Source organism: Contarinia nasturtii, unplaced genomic scaffold (genome assembly GCF_009176525.2).
Source record: "Contarinia nasturtii isolate CC-2019 unplaced genomic scaffold, AAFC_CNas_1.1 Cnas_scaffold_414, whole genome shotgun sequence".
Taxonomy (NCBI): Eukaryota; Metazoa; Arthropoda; class Insecta; order Diptera; family Cecidomyiidae; genus Contarinia; species Contarinia nasturtii.
The window spans coordinates 3,313,596-3,333,295 of record NW_022197768.1 but is presented as its reverse complement, the minus strand read 5'-3'; the positions used below and the strand labels follow the sequence as shown (position 1 = coordinate 3,333,295).

Genomic DNA, 19,700 nt, shown 5'->3' with positions numbered 1-19,700 from the left:
GTCATCCTTGAACGCATTCAACGTGAATAGAGGATGGATCTATGCCTCTCATTTTCGTCCGTACTCTCTCGTTCACCGTTTGCCATTCTGCATTTGGCCGAGCACAAATCTGCCTAAAAGAGAGCGAACGAGCGAGTGTGATGGAAATGTGTGAGCGTGCAAGTGAGTGAGTGGCGTTTCATCTATTCAATTCGTGTCTGGGGTATAAACCGCCACGGTTCCTCATCATTGTCGTACGGTGCGTACGTATACACGTTCGCGCGTTGATTTCCACTGATACAGTATGAAAGCGTTTTTCCACCACTTGCTGTGGAAAATATGAAATGTTCGTCGCTTTCTCTCTCTCTTTCATTGTGCAATGAACACATGAACACACGATGAAACCGAGTGACGGCAATGGCGACAAGCAACTAGGGGCTACGCTGTATGTGTTTTATTACGACGTGATATTTTTCATATTGTTAGTCTGCGATTGAGTTTTGTGTAGTTAAGTCGACATACACAGTCCTTTATTACATATTTATTGTATATTTGTTGTTTGTTATTTACACGCTTACCACGTACATCCACATAATCTCTCTATCATTCCGAAAGATATTTTAGCGAAAATCAAAGCAAGTTTTGTTCACAATTTTGTTTTGTTTCATTCATTTTTTTCTATTTCGCGTCCCGAACAATGGGAGAAAATCATTTGAATTAATCATTTTATATCTACATTTTTCTGATAATTTGTTCATGTCTCGTTTGTTCAATCAATCGATCGGTATGTGCTCAGTTTATTCTTATAAATGAAAACAAAAACAATAAGAAACAAAACTTTCTAAATTTCACCATAAAACAACAAAATTCGATGTAAAAAAAATATTCAACCATTTTATTGTTTAATTGAAAGTGTAAAAAACCAAATTACGAAAAATAAAAACGAAAACGTAACAAATTAAATTCGGTGTTGCGAACACATGCATAAAGAAGCGAACGGGACGAGAAAAAAATAAACAACTGTTGAAGTCTAAAGAAGAGTGAACACACAGTGGCGGACTGCTCGAAAACGCATTTCTCGTGTTTCCAAGTAGTTGTAACTGAAAACAAAATTCGAAAAGATTTGAACGTTTTGCGATTGTGCATCGATGCGGTCCGGTTGTTGTTCGCTTATCACACTATCACAATGAACGAATCAAATTGACTGAGTCATTTGGCGATTTTAACATTCAGATGATCACTTATTTGTTTATTTATTTTTTTGTCGAAATTATTTAACGACGACGACAACCACCGAAAAAGTGCTTATATTTTCATTATCCACTTTTTTTCGTTCAGTTAATTTCGGGTTCGTGTTCTTGTGTTTTTGAAACAACGGAAACGAATTTGAATCACTTGACTTGAATGCGAACGGTTTTGTTTTTCGTAAAAACCATATGGCATCTATTTTGATTGATTTTTCGATTATTCAGACATTCGATCATTTTGCAATATGCTCTTGTTGAGTGGATTAAATTTAATTATTATTATCATTTGTTTTATCCAGCTCATCGGTTTTTTTTAATTTTTTTTTTGATTTTTAATAATCAAATGAACGAATGGAATATATATATTTTTTTAAATTTAAAATTAATTTATTGTGATTTTGCAAATTAAATTTCAATATTCTTATTAAAATTAGTGAATATCGCCATTTATACAAGAAAAATCCGCAGTAGAGAACAATTGAGAAAACAAAACCAAAACTGATATTCAAAATAGAAAACAAATAGAAAGAAGAGATAAAAAACATAAAGAGACTGAACTGAGTTTGACGTAATTTGTGATACAAAATATATTTTTCGTCGTTTAGTTCAAAATCCATGTGCTTTACGTGCGTTTGTGACAGAAAAGGAGAAAAAAAATCTATTGATATTGAATGATATAAAAACAATAATAAAATAGTAAAAAAAACATAATTTTTTATTGGCGTGATAAGAAAATTGGCAGTTCAAGAGAAATCAAACTAAAAATAAAAACCAATGTTCGTGTATGACACTTAGTTAGAGAAAAAAAAATAGGTGTGTAACAACATTTTGAACACTAAACATACACGCAAACTGAAGCAAAGATAAGATAAAAAAGCCATTCTTTAAATCACACACACTCACGTAATTAAAAACTATTTTTAAAGTCGTTGTATCGACAGAAAGTGGAAAATTTATTTAAACTTTTACCCGAAAAAAGAATCCATATGGTTCATATGATAGAACTTGTTCGTCAAGGGAAGGTTGACTTTCCGCATATGATTGTAAGTGTTGTGCACATTTTTACCCATTTTTTTTCTTCCTATTAATTATTATCATCTCAAGAGAATAAAAAATAATGCTTTTTTAAAAAAAATCACGTTTCTATAAATAAAAACACAAAAAGGCGATAAAATATATAGTTTTCGATAAAAATTTCAATTGAGCCGCGCTTTGTGAGGCTTCAAATTAGTGATTTTTAACTTGGTCGTGCATGCGATTGCAATACTTTTCGAAATTATTGTAAAACTGTATATATAAGTTAATTTAATTTAACTGTAATTTGAATTGTGATAATGGAAATAAATGAAAAGAAATAATTATCGGGTGCATGCATATTAACAAATCTAATATGACCCGAAAGTCATCGACCAGAAGGGAAGAAAAAAGAGTCATAACGAGACCAAAAATCATTTTATCGCAGCGAATATATTAGTGAAAATTTGATTTTTGTTTCGATAAAGTTTTCTCATCAATCATCAAAAACTTATTCAAAACAAATTCGAACTACCATTATTGTGCTCGAAAATGCCGACATTAAACGACCAACAGAAAATCGGCAACAAAAACCATCGAAAAGACAAGCAATTTTTGAATAATAAATATCGGTCAATTATTAGATATGATTATAAGAATAATATTATATCAAGTTTGATGAAACAAAGTGCGGCCCGCTATCGCTTGCCGTAAAATGAATGTCCTCAATTTATCGTATAACCATTCAAATAATATTGAATCGATTTGTGAATTTGCAGCGCGCGCGTTTGTGTGTGTGTGTACGCTGAAAGTTTTTGGAGATATTCGAAGATGGCTCGAAACAATTTTAATGAAAATAGATGAGCGAACAAGGCGATGAAGATGATCGGCAACCATAGCAATTTAATGTACAAAATGGAGTTGTTGAAAGCATTTCAATCCGTAAATATTCGAAACATTTAATCTCGACTTGAGATGTTTGTTAATTTTGCTATGGATTTTCAAAACCTTTTCAATTAACAGTCAATCGATTATTGTTGGAGTGAAAATATTGGAAATTAGCCGAGATGGTTTAATTAAAATTAAATGCCATTACATTCAACCTTGCAACGCAGAAATGTGTACAAATACATTTCAATACAGACAATCTCATTTTGTTATATCTTTGTCTAAATATTTGTGTTCGTGCATTGAAAATTTATTAGCACGCTTAAGTGCTTAGCACCGAGTGACTAAGACACAGACAAATTTCAAAGTAAATGAGAAATAGACTTTCTCTCTCTCTATCGCTCTTTCACTCATTCACAAGTATAGACAAATATCCTCCGATCAATTCAATAGTTCAAACAATAGTAAGCATTTTTGAGTTTGATGGTTTAGCATTGTGCTCGTATATATTTTCTTTAGTGTAATTGTCTATTATGCACATATGACACTCAAATTTTGATATATCATGTTAGAATCAAATGAAAGTGACCGTGTTCTCGAAAGCATTTTGATGAATGAGCCGAATAGATGGTTTTGATTTTGAATTTCGAACCGAATGGCTTGATTTTCCGTAAACGTACACTGAATTTTGATGTTGTGCAAAAATATTGGCCAAACCGATTTAACTGAGGTGAGAAACTGAGACAGATGAGCAGACAGACAAACAAAAGCAAAAGGGATAGAGAGCAAAAGGTGCAAACCCATTGATTTTCAACAAAACCATTGAATTGTGACAGAGACATTGTGCCCATTAACTGAAATGTGTACGAATCATGTTAAGCGATATGATTAAATTGTCACCTTCATTTGACCTCGACAGCCACTCACATGGGATTTCACAATGCTTTTAATAGATTATTAAATTTATCAAGTAAACTTGTTTGGTATTTGTCATGTCTCCTGTGAATTGATTTTATTGTAAAAAGTAAGAAATTTACTGAAATACGAACACCAAACGGCACACCGACTACTTGACTGTGTGCAAAAGATTTGCTCCACAGTAACTAATGACAAGAAAAAAGACATGCACAGACCGAAACCATTACATCTCTAATAAATATATGTGTGTGTCTTTGTGGTGTACCAGATGAGCGTAGGGAGTCAATTCAACTTGAACTTGCCTCGAACCGAGCACGGATATCCGAGCATACAGCAGAGACACAATTCCCAAAAATATTTCACTCTCTCGTAGCTCTCGAATGCGTTGTGTTTTTTTTTTGTGTGGTTATTCATTTTATCATTCGGTTCATTCGGTTCGAATGTTACACAAAAAATGTAGTAGGATCTCTCGCGTTCTACATCTTCTGTTTGGCTATCTTGTGTGCACGAATGTAAGATCGACAAAATTATCCAAAAAGGCCAATTGAGAAAATTGCACAAAGCAATCATGAACTCTCGCATGAATTTAAAAATGAAGAAATACCAAAAGCAAACAACCAACTATGTGTGTATTTTGAATTGAATGCGACATTTTCATCTCATCGTACAAGTTACATAGAAAAGATAGAGCGAAAGAAGGGATAAGCAAAGATAGATTTTGTTGGAAAAAAAAAACACCATTAAAGATTTAAAATAACAACCACTAATGGCAACAGCACATTTTCAAAGTTTAATTCGTCTAAAAAGATAAATCAAAAGATCGAATGGCTTTTTTGTATGAATTAAAATTGCGGTCGCTTTTGTGACATTGTTAGCCAAAGACTTCTTAGTTTTTGAATTCTTTTCGGGAGCATATTTGCATTGGAATTCCGACACACATTAAATGACATTTGTACTTGTACGTTTTCAAACCATCCTCTCCCCTATCATACGCGAACGCGCACACTTTGTTCTATGCTATGGAAAAATGTTCACGAAGGAAAAAAAACCTTGCTACAGCAGTACACATCGGCCGAAAATAAGACTAATAACAACTGCCAGCAATGACAACGCTTCAAAATAACAAAAGAAGAAGAAGCATTAGAGGCAGCAACAGCAACCGAACTGAATGGCAAAAGATGAAAAAGGCAATGGTGGGAGCATACAACCGAATATTTTCAATATGATGATATGCTTTATATAATACTATACACGTTGGCACATCGCACGAGCACGACGACGAATAGAATTTTCAAAACGAAGTGTGAGAACAAGAGATACGCGCTCAAATACAATGGGAATCTTTATTGAATGTTTAATATTGATCGGTGTTGAGCATACCGCCATTCGCTTTCAATGCATGTGTATATAATTATTTTGTGGAAGTGTGTGAGTGTGTGTTTAAGAGAGAGAAGGAGAGTGAGAGTGACAGTGAGAGAAAGTGTGTGTATGTATGGATTAGCGTGTATTGGTGATTTTCGGAAAATTTGATGAGTACAAGTACATATAACTCAGGCTCATTTGCTCCGTATTTGATTCAAATGCTCTAAATGTTCCAACAATAAAATATCACGGAATCCCGTAATACATTTGAATTGAATTGTGACTTGGTTTTATACTCGATTTCCCACGTAAAAATTACTTATGAGTATATAGAACACCGAAAGTTTTTTTTAGAAATAAATTATACATAGACGAAATGTTCAGATCTTACTAAATCAATATACCTTAAAAAATCACTTAACCGTTCAAAATGAATAATAAAAGCGTTTCACGTGTATACACGAAATATATTGATTCCAGAATTAAAGACCAAAACAATTGTCATACATTTATATACAACGTGAATGCCATGTAATCCATTCCTCCCACTCTCTATCTCTCTTTCTATCGTGTTTTCATTAATTATGTATAAAATGTGTCGTTGTAATGAAATCTAACTGTTAAATTGTAGCTGATTTTTTTCACAAGTATTTTTTTCCTTTATTAATATTCCTCTAAAACAAAACAAAAAAATGGGCCTGTTGTTTTGCTGTCGTAATTAGGAACAAGGCAAATCATACACACGATATAAAAAAAATCGCGAATATTCGCTTGCTCTTCATCATCTAAAATGTTTTAACAATAACAAATTATTTGCTTCCGAATTGCATTAAAAGTCATTATACGGGGCATAAAATGTGCTCTCAACATTTAACGGTCTCACTCATATTATCATCTTGACATAACACACTAACGCACACCGTACACGGAGCAAAGAAAAAAGAACAAGGTATACAGTTTTGGGGTCATTTGATTGCAACAGAACATTAGCGTCATTTTTTCATCTTCCTCTACGTTCTATGCTTTCTTAGGTGTGTATTTTTTAGCTGATCCTTTTTTTTTTCATTGAAAATGTATGCCCGTGTTGTTTTGCTTGTTCAAGTCTAATCACCGCCATTGGTTGAAGATGACATGACAGGTCAAGAAGTGCTATCGTTAACTTAACATCGATGGAAGTGAGTACGCGTGCATTATGCTTCTCTGGCTCATTCATCTAGGATTACTTGTTGTATGATTTTTGAATGACACTTTACTTAAAGTATGCCGTCATTGTGAAGAGTATGCAGAATATATGTTCGAAGAGCGAGAAAGGAAAAGAAAAAAAGAGGAAAATTCATATTTGTAACACATAATTTTTCGCATCGAAAACATAGAAATGCTCTTCCACTCGATGTGATGATGCTTTCGTGTCAAACGGAAAGAGCAACGGTAACAGCGACGGCATTATAAATACCAACATCATACCAAAAACAGAATGCTAGAAGTAAATTTACCGTGTAGAAGCATTGATTCTGTACTGCTACAGTTTGTCTTTGTCTTCATAATTCGCTTGTGCTCATCGTTGCTTTTATTTATAGCCTGTGATAATTCTATCGTTATTTTCATTTGTCTCGTTTCCATACTTGGAATATGGAATCTCTGATGGCAAACAATCAATATTAATACAAATTTTTCGCTTTCTTTTTTAAAAGAAAAGAAATCGCTCGTGTGGCTGCTTTAAAAACCAGTCAGCTTCAATACTTTAGGATTGATTGCGGCCGAATAGTGAATGCGTGTTTGTACTCTGTATCATAAACATGAAGATGAAGTGCGGTTGTCTTCTTTGTCTTTATTTTTTATCAATCCCCTGCTCTCTGCCGCTTATTATGTGTATTTCGGTTTGATTTGTATGTGCACTTGATCCGGGTGCGGTTTTAGCTGGTGTGGCATAACATAAAAAAATTATGAAACTTTCATTTTACCTCATCAATCATAATCAGAACGAATGTAGAGCGGCTGAATTGAACGCAGTGAAGCGCAAAAAAAACATCCATTCACCAAATTGATAGGTAGAAAAAAAAACCACCAACACTACCACCACCACCAGCAGCAGCAGCAACAACAACAACAATAGCCAAAGCCACAGTAATAATACGATGAGTATTTGATGGTGCGTTCTCTTACTCATTCACTCACTCACTCACCTAAATTCCAATGTTTTACCATTTTATTGTTGCGTTAAGTGTAAGCACATAGAGAGTGTTTTTCGATGATTATGATGAGACACGATTTTTCACAGATACATGTGAACCGAACATTATCAATCCATATGAGCATGAAAATGTGAACACAACCGATAAAGGGAACAACCCTACAGCTTTCAATACATACACAACGAGAGAAAGAGTGAGCAAAAATTCAACAAAAACAAAAATGAAATGATAGAATCATATCAAAATGTGCAGAGTCGAGAAAAAAGAACCGGCCATGGCGACGCTTGTTGTTGATCCAGGACATTTGTACGACAACACCACAGATTATTCGTGCGAAAGCCAACGAATTTGTAATCGCATCATATATTTGTGGAATGATTTTGTCTGGGGCGATTGTGCGTTCATGACTTTCCGAACATTTTTATTGCCCATCTTCAGTATCCAAACGACGATCCATTTATTCATTCGGGTCCGGTCCCTTGCCCTCTTTCTTTCTCTCTCGTTGCGTTCACACTTTCTATCGTAATCATTTTTCAAATAAAAATGACAGGAACAACAACGAACCCGCAACCAATCGATGCGTCAAAGACAGTAATGCCAAGTGAAAAAAAACCGAATGTAATTTCGATCAATTGCTGAATAAGCATGTCAAACGCTATTTAGACAAATGCTTATAATACAGTTAAATTACGATTATCATTTACCAATTAAAGTGTAATTTGTTACTGCCCTAATCACAGTAATACTGCACGGCCGTGTGCGTTGCGCCTCGAATGTGTGTGTATGTGTATAAGTGCTAAATTGCCTCTTTCTCTGTTACGAATGAAAGATTTTCGCTCAAGTTATTATGTTATTAATTCATCAAAAAACAAACAAGCAAAATAAAATCTGAGAAGAGCCGAAATAGTAAACGATGACAAGAACGCCGGAAAAACATTAAATGCATGCACACAAACAACAGCAGACATGCATATATAGGCACATAATGCAAACACAAGTGTATAATGCGATGAGCATAAGAACAAACGAAGAGCGCTTACGGTTTGTCTGCTGCGTATTTAATCATGCTAGAATAAATTTCATTTTTGTTTAAATAAAATATTCTGACTGTTATAAATAATTTATTGGTAAGATCGAACCCCTGGGTGAACCACCACCAACCATTATAGAGCAGATGCATAAAAAGAACTTCGAGCACTTGAATGGCATGCTGCCATTGTTGTTTTTTTGTCTTGAGGTTTTGTAAGCGCGTAGAAGACAACCATAATCACATGGATTCAAAAACTTTTGCTCAATGTGCTTTCCATATCGAAAATAATTTGAAGTGTGTATTTGCCGGGCAGAATGGCGCAGGCAACCAAAATGTCTAAGTAGATAATTTTCATAGCTGTTAAAATGAATAACGCGAAAAACGCACCCGAAAACAATAGCAAATTCCAATAGAACCAACGATGTACTAATAAATTTCCCGTTTTTTCGCTTCGTTTTTGTATTTTCTTTCTTTCTTTCTTATTTTTTTTTGCTTCTTTTGGTCACAATCAACGGACGAATTACGGTGTTGCTAGTGGCAAAAACAATAACAACACCAATGGCGTGAGAAATGAAAGAAAAAAAAAACACCGAATGAGAGAGCTTATGCGAATACAAAAACGAATAAATTAGCTCCGAAGAACAAAGAAACATTTAAATAAGACATGCAGAATTATTTATAGTACTTTTGGTCACATTTTAACCGACACATCACCCGGGCTACTAGCCGTCGCACTAACGTTCTCATTTGTATTTCATTTAATGCGAGTTGGATGTTTCGTTCATTATGTCATATTGAATGACAAAATGTAACGAAACAGTTGGACAAAGAGAAAATATAAAAGTTAAAAAAAGAGTGAATGAAAAAGAGAGAGTGTGTGTGTGTGAGAGAGAGGGAAAGAGAGGAATTGAATACACGCAACAATTTTAATTTTATGTCTCCGAACGCCATACAGTTAAGTGGGTGAAGAGAAAAAATGTGGATACATACAATCCATTCGGAAGGTATTGTGTATGTGCATATTCATAAATTACGGGGGTGGTTTAAGTAAACGTTTATCACTAATTGCGATGAATTCTTGTGGAATGTAATGCGTGTGCAAGACAATTTGTTGATCGATGAACGAATAGAAAAATATATACAGTATATATGCACCCAGAGAAAGATAGAATAAACAAAGAACGGAACGATTGAAGAAAGCCTGAAAGTAGTAAAATGCAGATAAATCGTGTTCTTATCAGAAAGACCGTTGACTGCTCTTGGCTATCAGCTTTCTTCTGAAGTTCTAGCTCATCAACTTTCATCATTCATCGTCAATTGTCATCCATTGGAAGCATATCATTTAGCACGCAAAACACTTTCGAATGAACTAATCTAAAATAGACACCAACGGAGTCACACCATATAGCACTGTAGAGAACAGGAATCGAATGAAAACTAAAACCAGAAAGGGAAATGCTAATGATTGAAAAAATAGAAAATGTCAGAGCATACCTTAATTGCATGTATTATACATATTGAAAGCAACAAATGAAGAACAAATTGTAACATACAATTGAATTTGACTATATTAATAGACAAAACGCTTTTACACCGCTCTGGGATTTTATTCTTGTTCTCATTAAAAATTCAAAGACACGGAACTTTGTGTAATTTTGATTTATACAGAAGTTCGGTAAAATACAAACGATTCGAATTACAATAAAAACGAAAAACAACTCACACACATGTTATTTCCATCGTCCATTTAAATTCACCGAACACACTCCATTTGAGTTGTCGTGAATGACAACAATAAAATGTACTTTATTATCATTATACTTGTTCGGGAAAAAAAATGAATCAAAGAGCTCTTATTGTATGTGAGTGAGTGAACATATTTTTTTCTCTCGGAAAACTGAAAAAAAAACAGTAATGTTTTACTAATGATAATGTATGTTATCCGATGGCAGGTTTGTTAGACATCCATTATCTGTTACATTTTTATTTTCTCTATACTTTACTTTATGCTTGTATCAATATTTATCTACTTTTGCCATATGACTCATAACCGCATGCATATTTTATAACCACATTTTTACGGCACCAAAATATCATTATTGTACTTAATACACTAGCAATTAAATATAGAGAGAGAGAGAGAGCAACAAAACTGTCACATCGATTATAATGGACACATTAAAATATGAGTGCAGATCGCGTGTGGATTCGATAGATTTTTCGAAATCAATTCTAAAATTTCGATGTGAACGTACACCATCGATATGGAGGAAAATCGTGTTAAATGTGAAATAATGTTAAAATTGGTTAAAATTCATATCATGTCATTTACAACATCACGCATATTATTTTTGACAAAAACTTTTGATTTTTGGAATTTCCTAGTACGCGACAAAAAAGCATGATGGAAGCAGTAACCGATTCTAGGCGATTATACTCCTTTTTTTCGCCTCTATTGGTGACGTAATGATTTATAGAATTTTGTTTTCAATTTTTCAAATGTAGAATGTATCTAGTTGACATAAATACAGTGCATACACTTGGAAAATCTATTGCCATCACCATAATTAACTAATTGAGCCGAATATAAATAGAACTGAAGCGAATTAGTTTTATTAATTTTGCTATCGATGTTAGTCGAATTACAAATATTGAAGGAAAAATCGGAAATGAAAATCCCAATATATATCTATATCATTTGGTCGTGGTGGATATATGTTATATTTTCTGCTGTCGATTTTTCATTCATTTTATGATTGAGGTCTTAATCAAATAGGCTTCTTTTAAATTGGTCTTGGTATAGATGAGTCAGCATATTTTACAATAAAATAAAAGACATGCGCTTTTCAAAGTCGATTGAGGGTGACAACAGTGTAAAAAAAAGCCGTTGTGAGAAAACAAAAATCCATATCACTTATTGTTCGGCGTTGCCCTTAAGTTTCAAATTTATTCAAAGTGTATATCAAGCAATAAGGTCAATAAAATCGTTTGCTTTCGGTTGAGTGTCATTATTCTGCATCAACTTATAATTGTTTGTTTTTTGTTTATCGCCATCGTAAATTGATGTAATTATAAAAGATCGAAAATATCGAGACAATACCAACGGCAAACGCACACATACACCGGTCAATTTAGATAAAAAAAAAAAACAATAATAAATAGATGGATAACAACAACAGCCCGCCACGGACAAAATACCAAATAACAATAATGCTAGCAGACAAAAAATGTTACTCTATATACATAATCAATCTAACATTGTACTACCCCCACCTTACCCTCACCATTACACTAATTAAGTTAATTCAATTATTTCCCATGATACACATTCAAAGTACGAAGAAACCTTTTTTTTGGTCAAACATGAAAAAGAAACATACCCACAACAAAATGCATATACATCAATGTGAATGTGAAACGGTAAAATATAAAGCATGTCACAAAGGCTTATTTGTTTAAAGTAATAGAAGAAAGGACAAAATTAATACAAATTGTGATGACTCGGTTGGGATCTTTTACTATGCATACATGTATATATACGCGTGTAGGCCACTTTATCATTGTCTATCTATCGCATTCTTTCTCTTTCGCTTTTATGATTGTAAGTATACTAGACAAACACACAAATGACATTGACGAAAACGCAAACGAAACAAAACAAAATACTAAATTGCTAACATATATAATGATGACCGGTGACATTTGTTCATTACAACCATTACACGGACACAATTTTATTCCATTTTCCCCTCATAGAATTCGCTTTTTTGTCTGTTACGATTTGTTTTTCTCCAGTTTGTCTGATGTAATATTTTTATTATACTCAGCGCAGTTTGTATAATGACGAATGGTCAAATGTAAATTTATCCATAATTTTTTTTATAACGATGATAAATTAATCTTAACCAATGACAATCGGTGAATAATTTTTTTTTTTAAACCAAAATCGCGATGAGAGATGAAACAAAATTCAAGAAAATTACTATTCATATGCGATTTTTTAATTATTCATTATTTTTGAGTGTCGTTTCCATTATATTTAATGTACTTTTAAATTCACTGTCTCGAACAGTGAGTTGTTCATTTACATACTCCCTCCGGAAAACTGAAGGCGGAGGAAAATCGTCGAAAGAAGAAGAAAACCGAATGCGAAGAAGCCAAAAAGAGAAAATGGCAAAATATAAATATATTATTATAAGGGAACAAAAAATGTGTATGTGTTACACATATTGCCGATGCTTATTAGTTGGCAACGAATGCGAAACTAAATCATACTGTATTTCAAACCCTCGTTATGCGAAACGAAAGGTAAGAAAGTAACAGACCCGAAGAAAGGCAACCACCACAAATACTAATAAAAGCATCGACTAATGCTTAGCATGATAATTTAATAAAACATATATGCGAACGTAGGTGTACAAAGTTTGAGGGACGATTCGCGTGAACGTATTGCACGTTTTCCCTTTTATTCACCATTGTTCAAGTGGTTGTTGTTATTTCTCTTCTTATCTCTTCAAAGCAAGCATAATGGAAGACGACACATAAGCGAAAAGTAAAGTGAAGAAGAAGAAGAATCGAAATTCGTAAATGTAACGTAGAATAAGCAAAAATAGTACTATCAAACAACAAAAATATCGCACAAATCTCGATGTGATGTTATACAATTTTCATATTTTTATAATGAGCCTGAAAAGAAAACTCTGCTAGCTTCGTTGGATTCAAAATGAAATAATTGAATCATTAATGATGAACACTGATAAATTTTTTATTTTGGATCCCATTGTCACACGCATGTGTGTATACATTGTTTTTTCTCTTTTGGTCGGGATGACAAATCATTTCGATGGCATCGTTGCTGCTGCTGCTGCTGCTGCTGTTGACATTAATCGATTTCTCTTCTTAATTCACCGGCCATTTTTCTTCGTTACCATTACAGTTTTTTTGCTTCTATCTCTGTTTTTCGCTCACTCGGCCGCGTGTTCACTTTTCATTTAACCACATTTTTCTTTTATTTTATCTATTGTAGCTCGATTTATGTATTTTTTTTCTCAGACATTTTTCACCGGACGTTGAGCCTTCACCTTTATTCTTATTTATATTACTATACCGTTGTTCATTTTTTTATGTTCTACCGATGCTTTTGCTCATCCATTCGGTTCTAGGTTTCATCTGATTATCTCTAATCTCAGACACTTAGGAGTACGCCATTCTGAGATCCCTTACACAGCGCAATAAGTACTTTTGATTGTTTGCTATTATACTAAAGTTCATTTTAAGCCATCTAAAATATTGGTCGAAATTGGATTTGATTCAATTCCATTCGAATCGTGGATTTGTTGTTTCATGCTTCAGGATTTTCCCTTTTTTTCTCTCCGTAGTCTGGTTCATATTGACTTTCACACAACTATACACTCAATTTTATCTGAAATAAAGGTTTTTTCCGAGCATTGGAGACTCTAATTTTTTGTACTCCATTCTGGAAATTCGTATTATATGAAAAACAGATTGTGTTGTTTGATGAATGTTGTTTTTGTCAAGTGGTAGCATTTTATATCCAAACAACTGACATTTGATGTGCAGCATTTAACAAAAATTTTCATTGATTAATCATATTTCGCAATAATTGTGTGTCAAAGAACTTTCAAGCACTTAACATATATGACACTTTCATTCAGTTTTTCACTGCATTTTTCACCAATACACACCGTACGTAACTTGTGAAATACGTGATATGAGTTCAAATGATATAATTCAACGAATTTCAACATTTATGTATGTACTATTTATCTGTAAAAAAATGCCATCGCTTCCAATTACGACAGTAGAATGCGGATGTGTTAAGTAAATTTTATTTACGATATCCAATATTATTTTCGTTTAACTCGATTATTGACATAGAATATGTGTTTCCCTGTGTGGGTGTATGGCAATGCAAAAACCATAGCGTCATCCGAACAACTCTTCACATTTAACTCGTTCACTTGCAATTTTGTTTGAAAATTGTCGTTTTTCTTTAGATTTGATCCAAGAATTTTTTTTATGCATACTGAAACGGTCATGGTATTGCTCCCTTGCCCTTTCCCACCTCTCGTCCGTAATATATTTTTTAGTGAAAACGTTTTAAGCCTAAATTGGTTATAAACTACATGAATGTGCTATGAATGTAAAGGACACATATGATAGTCGTGCTCCCGTTCATTCTGTTGTATACGATGTGTGTTTGTGTGTAAATCTGAGATTTGTTTTATGATGCTTTTTCGTATAATATGTATAAATTTTTATATATAGAATGTCATATATTTAGATTATACTTAATTCAGTAAGGTGACAATTTTTGCCAAATTTCCGACATTCCATTTTACTCATGTATGCTGTGTTCCATGCCATGGCACATTGGCAGGAATACAAAATTGTTTTCATTACACGTATGAACGAATCACAGCAACACAGACACATCATCTCATGAATGTTGCCGAAAACGAGCGAGAGAAAGGGGGAGAGAGAGAGAGTTACATTGAATCGTAGAAAAATCTAATCCGCTCATGTTTGTAGTCGCGGATATTAGAATATTTTCATAGCTTTGTATTTGTGTACAATGTGTGCAAAATTTCTGAGTGCGTTTTATAATTTTGATTCGTTTCGGTTTGGTATTTTTTTATTCTCTCTCTCTCTCTCTCTCTCTCTCTCCATCGCATCTTTTTGTCATTGTCATAGATGTCGTAGTCTCATGGCAATGCTGTATCGTTTCGCATCTTATTCCGTTCTCCGTGTGCTTAAACAAAATGTTCTATATTCAAATGGAATGTATTATGTATGTAATGGAAATGTTAATATATATTTCGTTCGCACCGTCTACCGGATTCTCAGAACTGGCTTCTAATGCTTAAAATCTTACTTTTTCTCTCCTTCGCTCTTGTTGTGCAAAGGAAAAAGCGGATAGCATGTATACATGTATAAATTACATGTGTCTATTCGACTCGGATCTTCAAATGCTCGAATAGAATACATTTGAATTTGTTATACATTTTTTTTAGTGACATCATATGTACATATATATGTATGTATTTGTCACTTTTTTCCGTCGCTTGTTTTTCTTCAATCTTGCTTTCAACGTTCTGTTGTTGTTTTCGTTTCGTTTTTTTTCCTTCTTCCCAATTGATCTATATGACGTTCATATAGACGGTGCCGTTGGCATTTATTGGTTGATTGATGGAATTGTTAACTTTTCGTGTTTAAATCCAGTGCATTTAAGTTGGATTATAAGGATGCGACATAAAAAAATCAAGCCTCAAAGCACTGAATGGAATATGTCTTTTTTTAACATTTTGCTGCTAAAAGCCCACCATTTGAAGTGATGACATTCCATATAAAATGACATTGAACATTTTCAGTTCACTAGCTAGCTAACATTAATTCAAAAAATTGGTTGTATTTGGCATTCCTTTGGACGAGTCCTTTGAGAGAATTTAATTCGTTTTTCCTTTTTACAAATGCATATTTTTGTTGTTGCTATATGTTTCTTTGTTTTGTTTTCTTATCATTCAAACTACGAAATTCCTGTAGAAACCAGATTTTGAATCGTGATCATAGTGCTTTCAGTCTATTTATACGGCCCAAAACAAAAAGAAATATTTTGCCTATTAACATCATATATAAGAACAAGAGAAAGAAAGAGAGAGAAAGAGAGAGAAACAACGATGGAGTAAAATAACAGACAACAATCCCACAAAAGAACAAAATCTCTGTTTATTCGCTAGAGAATCAAAAACTGAGCAGATATAAAATTTATAGATGGCAAATCTTTGCTTTTGTTAACCTCTTCTCAATCCCCTCTTGCTCTTCTATCACGCATTTATTCGAGACATTGGTCATGCCATTTGTCGTTGTTGTTTCGACACATACCCATATACGCGCGCTCTCATCTCATATAATAGAAAGTTGTTTGCATAAAACACACTTCTTATTTTTGCTTGTGTTACTTTGTTATTCCATTCTTTTGGTTGTCTTTCGATCGGATTTGTATTTCGTTTTTTTTTGTGCTTTTTCCATTTTCGTTTTTCTGCAAATAAATGCGTTTGTGTGTGTGTCGTTGTTATCTATTTTTGGTATAAACACATGTCAATATACGCACACTCAAAAGGCGAACGAGCACGAAATATGCAAAGATATGGTGTTGTTTTGTAAGTGAAATATGCTGAAAAGTACTAAATATGCATAAAAATTCACATGGGCTCAAATAACTGTGAAAAATTCAATGTGGCATATTTCACTGGAAAAAGTTTTATGCTCTATCGTTTCTTTTTCGTAAACATCATCAAAGTTTCCGATATATTCGGTTCTTGCCTCGTCCAAACGATATCATTCAATAAACTATTTAAAAAAATCCCTTGTATACTACTATATGTTGCTAAATATTTCTGTATTGACTGACTGACTGAATAAACTTATGTACATACTCGAAAAATACTCCGATATTTGTTTCGCCACTTGCGAGTTTTTTTCCGTATCTTTTCCCATGTGAAATGCGAATGAGTGTATAGCAGAAAAAAAAATGAAGCAACATCTAAAAGCCTATGCATAAATTGGATGTTTATTGTTTTCATTTCAATATGTATTCGGTGTATGTTTTGGTGCTGTTTTCGTCGCCTACAACAAACACCAATGAAATGCATCCGTGAATTTATTTATTTTGTTGATGCTTCGACTTTTACTCTTCTTTCGATTTGAGGGGGAGCAACCGAACTTTTCCTCCATCAATTTTTTTTCTAGTGAAATTTCTTTTTTGCTGTGAAATGCTGTCGAACGTGAAAACGATAAATATCGCTTTAGTGAACCCAAATGAAATTGATACTAGGTTCGATGATAATGGTTTTTTTTTTTTAATTTGAAAAATTTTGGCAATTTGAAATGAAGTTTACATCGATTCGACAAATGAATACAATAATGACGAGAGTGATAAAAATTATTGAAAAAAATACACCAAGTTTTGTCATTATCAAACCACACACCTTTGAAATGAGAATAAATTTGTGGTAGAAACTCATGTAATTGCCATGGAATGAGTACACCGCCACGTTCGCCACATCGAATATTGTATTAAGTTAGAATGCTGCATCGTTTTTACTCACAAATGTCGGTTTTGCTCTGTTATTTATCTCTGACTGAATTTTTGCTCGCTCACTCTTTCGCATTTCGTACTCCATTTTTTTTCAATATTTTTTTCTTCTCTTTTATTTGTTGATCATCGTTTGTCATTCATGCATGTTGCCGAGCAAATATTTCGTTTTCATCTTCAGCCAGTTGTTTATATCAATTTTGAGTGACAAGATAATTGCATATTTTATAAGGCATAAAATGGTATTACTACGAATAATTTATACCACACATTCCATTCTGTCACTATTTATCTTTTTTGGATGCGAAACATAGATAGATAATATGATCTGAAATAGCATAGAAATTCGGATAAAAGCAGTTTTCTCTCTATCTTGTTATTATTGTTGCTTCTTTTTCTTCCCCCCAATTCGTTGAATCTGCACATAGCGAAGATGAAAAAATAGCGAGAGAGAGGGGGGAGAGAGAGAAGATGAACATATGTTTGTTCGGGGCCAGCTGATTTTAAGGCGTGTATGCGTTACCTTGTTCAGAGTTCTTGTTGCTAAACATTACAATCTACCAAATATATGCGAATTCATTGTACACGTATCTTTTTACCCACTGGATGTTATCTCCATCAAGATTATCTCAAACACGTTGATGCACGAACCCAAAACCGAGGGTGAAATTATGAAAATATTACGTTGGCTAAAAAGAGCAATTTAGAGTGTTCATAAAGGGGAAAAATTCAAGTGTATTTTATTGATTTTACGGCTACGAGCATTTAGAAAAAGTGTATCTCATAGTTTCCATGATTGATTTATAGACTGGAGTTGAATTGAGAAAACCTCATATTCTACATGTCATTTTTGTTCGTAATATTATTTTGGGCGAAACACTTAATGATACAATTTTCATTATTCACAATTCGCACTTCTATTTAGTTTTCGCATTTACGCATACGGTACATAATTTTCTCTCGACAGACAGCTGACTCAAATAAGCTATTGAGTTAGTTAATTGACAAAAGTTGTTGGCGCTCTGGGTCGTTATAATAGGCTGTGAGAGTCAATATAGAGCATGTGTGCCATTCGAAAAATGCACATATCCACGCATCGACTCGGCTAATGACAAAATGTGAGAAAGAGAAATGGCGGAGCTGAAAAGAATGTAACTAATGAAAGTGAACTGAGTGAGATACATTTTACGCGACTTCCTTTTTTCGATTCGTTTTTATAATTTGATATTCGTCTTGGCATTGCTGTCTGAAAAGTCGTAAACGGTGCGTTTGTTCGTCTGTTGGCGCCTAATGACATAAAACTTTTCCATTTCAAATGCAAACCGTTTGGCAAACCTATACACTCACACACTTGCACATAAATTTGCGAAAGCGAACTAATTACGTATAAATAGCAATAGACAGTAAGCATCAGGCGAACGAATGTGAACGAAAAAAGCACACTTTGTTCTTTCTATTAAAGCACGCAATGTACCATTCATCCAAAGAGTCGAAAAGGTACGAAAAAGTTAATGTTTCGCTTTTGCCATAACAAACTAACAAATTGCCACAATCAACGGCAAATACGCTTGAAACTAATTGAAAACTTTTTTTGTGCCTTTTCTTCGAACTGAACACATTCTGTTCTGAATAAGTTCATGTCATTTAAGAGTTTTTCAAACGAAAGTAAAACCATTGAATGACATAAAGAAAGTCGGAGACACATTCAAGGCGAGAACGAAGAAGAAAAAAAAAGAGCGACAACAAATTTCCAAAGCAAAAAGAAACAAAATGGCAAAATTTTAGAGACATAAGTGTATACACAACGTTCAGTTGGCAAGTGTTTATTTTCATTTTACCTCTAGTGAATTTGATATGCGAAGTATTTTCTCGATGTTTTTTTTCTCTCGTCTATTCTTGCCTTTGCCTACTCCACTTCTTTCAAAAATGTTATGCCACGATGAAAAGGAAGGCTG

General features: G+C 33.6%; 1 protein-coding gene across 4 annotated transcripts in view; it reads left to right on the top strand.

The window, feature by feature from the left end:
- Positions 1 to 1,689: 1,689 nt before the first annotated feature.
- Positions 1,690 to 19,700, top strand: part of LOC116338785 (CUGBP Elav-like family member 4) — a 124,235-nt gene continuing 106,224 nt past the window's right edge. For all 4 annotated transcript variants that reach the window (XM_031764251.1, XM_031764249.1, XM_031764250.1 and 1 more), the window contains exon 1: positions 1,690 to 2,269. In XM_031764251.1, coding sequence (XP_031620111.1) covers positions 2,213 to 2,269 — 57 coding nt within the window. In that variant the 5' untranslated portion in view covers positions 1,690 to 2,212. The remainder of the gene's footprint in view (positions 2,270 to 19,700) is intronic.